Raw genomic sequence first — 2185 nt, forward strand, 5'->3', positions numbered from 1 at the left:
GATGTTATTGTATAAGCAATAATGATATATAATACTTAAAACATCAAACATAACTTTTAGTTTGAAACTTCAAATTATAGCTATTTAAACAATGTTAATTTTAAAACAATTACATAGTGTACATTTAAATTTACTATTGCATTACAATAAGATTTATAATTATTTGTTACATTTAATCTCTATTTGTGCACAATTGGTGCCACAATTATTATTAATTATAAGGTTGTAGAACATCATTTTAGAGCAATGTAAGTTGTATTAAAATATTTGACTGAAACTGAAATAACTATTTCAAAAACAATTAATCCAAATAATTATTCTTTTTTATTCAGGCATAAAGTGTAAGTTTATCACATTATCAACATATGGTTCTTTTTCAAAATGTACAAACTTTTTAGATCTTATCGAACGAAAACATCAATTAATTATATGAAAGGTTATTTTGCGCAGCTTTTTTGGAGTTATCTAAATATATGTATTTATATATATATATCAAGTGTGTACTTTTCCTCTTCATCTTCTTTCCAGGTACTACATTTATCATTTAAATTGTTATATAATGCTAATTTACCAAATTATTATCAGCAGTAAATCATTTTTCACATCACTTCCATTCCACCATTTTGCGTGTTCTCTGTAAAACCTAATGTAGACGTGGGTGCATCTTGCGATGTATCTTCTAATGCTGGTGCATCCATGCTTTCGGGAAGATTGTTTGCTGTTCCAGTCGGACAGTCGTCCCAATTTATTTTAAATCGAGTTACACGCGGTTTATCACCTAGTATGTTTCTCTGAACTTTATCAAATTGTGGTTGCGGAGGTGGATTCTCACGGAGTTCTGGATCTGTGTATTCATTATTTATAAAGTAACCCACGCGAACAAATTCATGGCCTCTGTATGAACAAGTCAGCAATACAACAGTTACGCCTAAAGCATCATTGACTGGAATCCTACTAACATCAGGTGGATCAGCCTAATAGAAGAAGAAAAGATAATAATCAGAAAATAATTATTTAATGTTACTAAATTATTAATTAATGTTACTAAATTAGATAAATTATAATATGAAATATTTATACCAAATTCATGATATCTTACTTGAAATACAAACATATGTCTTCCTTCAGGAATTGGACCAACATAAATAGTATCTAGGACTTGATCAAACTCCTCAGATTCTGCACTGCCTACATATATCATTTTCCATTCCAAATCTTAAAGAATATCAATATTATTTATCGATATATTTTCTTTTTTCTACACACATATATATATATATACACACACACACACACACACACAACATACTACACACATGTGTGTAAAAAATTGATATCATGTAGAATGTTAGATATGCATATAAAGAATTGAAACACTAAATTGTAAAGAAGCTTGATTGATAAACTTTTATCATATTAGAATGATCTTTCCATTGTAAAAAAATTTGTTTTAGAATCATTACAAAACATTCGTGAATAATTCGATCATTGGTGTATCATCATGGCAATTGCAAAATTAACCTAAAGATTAACATGCACTCAAAGATGCCAGACGAATAGAATAAAATAACAGCGTTACCGAGTGGAATCATATTCGCAAAATCAAAATTCATACCTTCCTTTAATTCTTCAATGCACTCGAAAGTGACTTCAAACTGGAACGGATTCAGAAACGGGGAAGGATTGTCTAAAACAGCGACGTTAGCCAGTTGAACCTTAGCCATGATATACTTCACAAATTGAGAAGTTAAAATGACAAACTAGTCTCAATGAGAACGCAGAGACGATTCGTGGTACAATGTGATAAAACGTGTAACGCGCACGTTTATGATTATCTACGCTACAGCCGTTGTATATACGTCCGAAAGCCGACAAGTAAACAACTTCATCGCAGCAGTCGCATCACACAAGACAGTTTGGCGGCAAACGAACCAAAGTATACTTCCGGTGATACTGCGCGAACATTGAAAAATAACTGTTTATTGTCGAAATCTAATATACATCATGATGGACATGAGTACGATAAGAAATTTGCGCCAGAATTTTAAAGTAACATGCATACGAAGTGTTACTACATTTTTCCGCTATAGCATCGAATCCTATGTATTTATTGTGCGTTGTTTATCCCATGTGATATGGGGTTAATGGAATCCAAGGAGATGCATAAGTATCACATTTAAATAAA

The 2185-nt window shown here is 31.2% G+C and overlaps 1 protein-coding gene across 1 annotated transcript; it reads right to left on the reverse strand.

The window, feature by feature from the left end:
- Positions 1-599: 599 nt before the first annotated feature.
- Positions 600-1724, reverse strand: LOC105627414 (histone chaperone asf1). Its single transcript, XM_012208697.1, has 3 exons — positions 1616-1724; positions 1100-1215; positions 600-974 (listed from the first exon to the last, which is right to left on the reverse strand). Exons 1-3 carry the CDS (start codon positions 1722-1724, stop codon positions 600-602), a joined length of 600 nt encoding a protein of 199 aa, XP_012064087.1.
- Positions 1725-2185: the final 461 nt, after the last annotated feature.

This window comes from Atta cephalotes (genome assembly GCF_000143395.1).
Source record: "Atta cephalotes unplaced genomic scaffold scaffold00009, whole genome shotgun sequence".
Classification (NCBI taxonomy): domain Eukaryota; kingdom Metazoa; phylum Arthropoda; class Insecta; order Hymenoptera; family Formicidae; genus Atta; species Atta cephalotes.

What these genes read in the sequence shown, in the direction of transcription:
- LOC105627414 (XM_012208697.1), bottom strand. Translation starts at nt 1,724, where the DNA reads ATGGCTAAGGTTCAACTGGCTAACGTCGCTGTTTTAGACAATCCTTCC. An exon ending in CATTGAAGAATTAAAGGAAG is followed by an intron (nt 1,216 to 1,615) that starts GTATGAATTTTG and finishes ATATTCTTTAAG; the next exon opens with ATTTGGAATGGAAAATGATA. An exon ending in GACATATGTTTGTATTTCAA is followed by an intron (nt 975 to 1,099) that starts GTAAGATATCAT and finishes TTCTTCTATTAG; the next exon opens with GCTGATCCACCTGATGTTAG.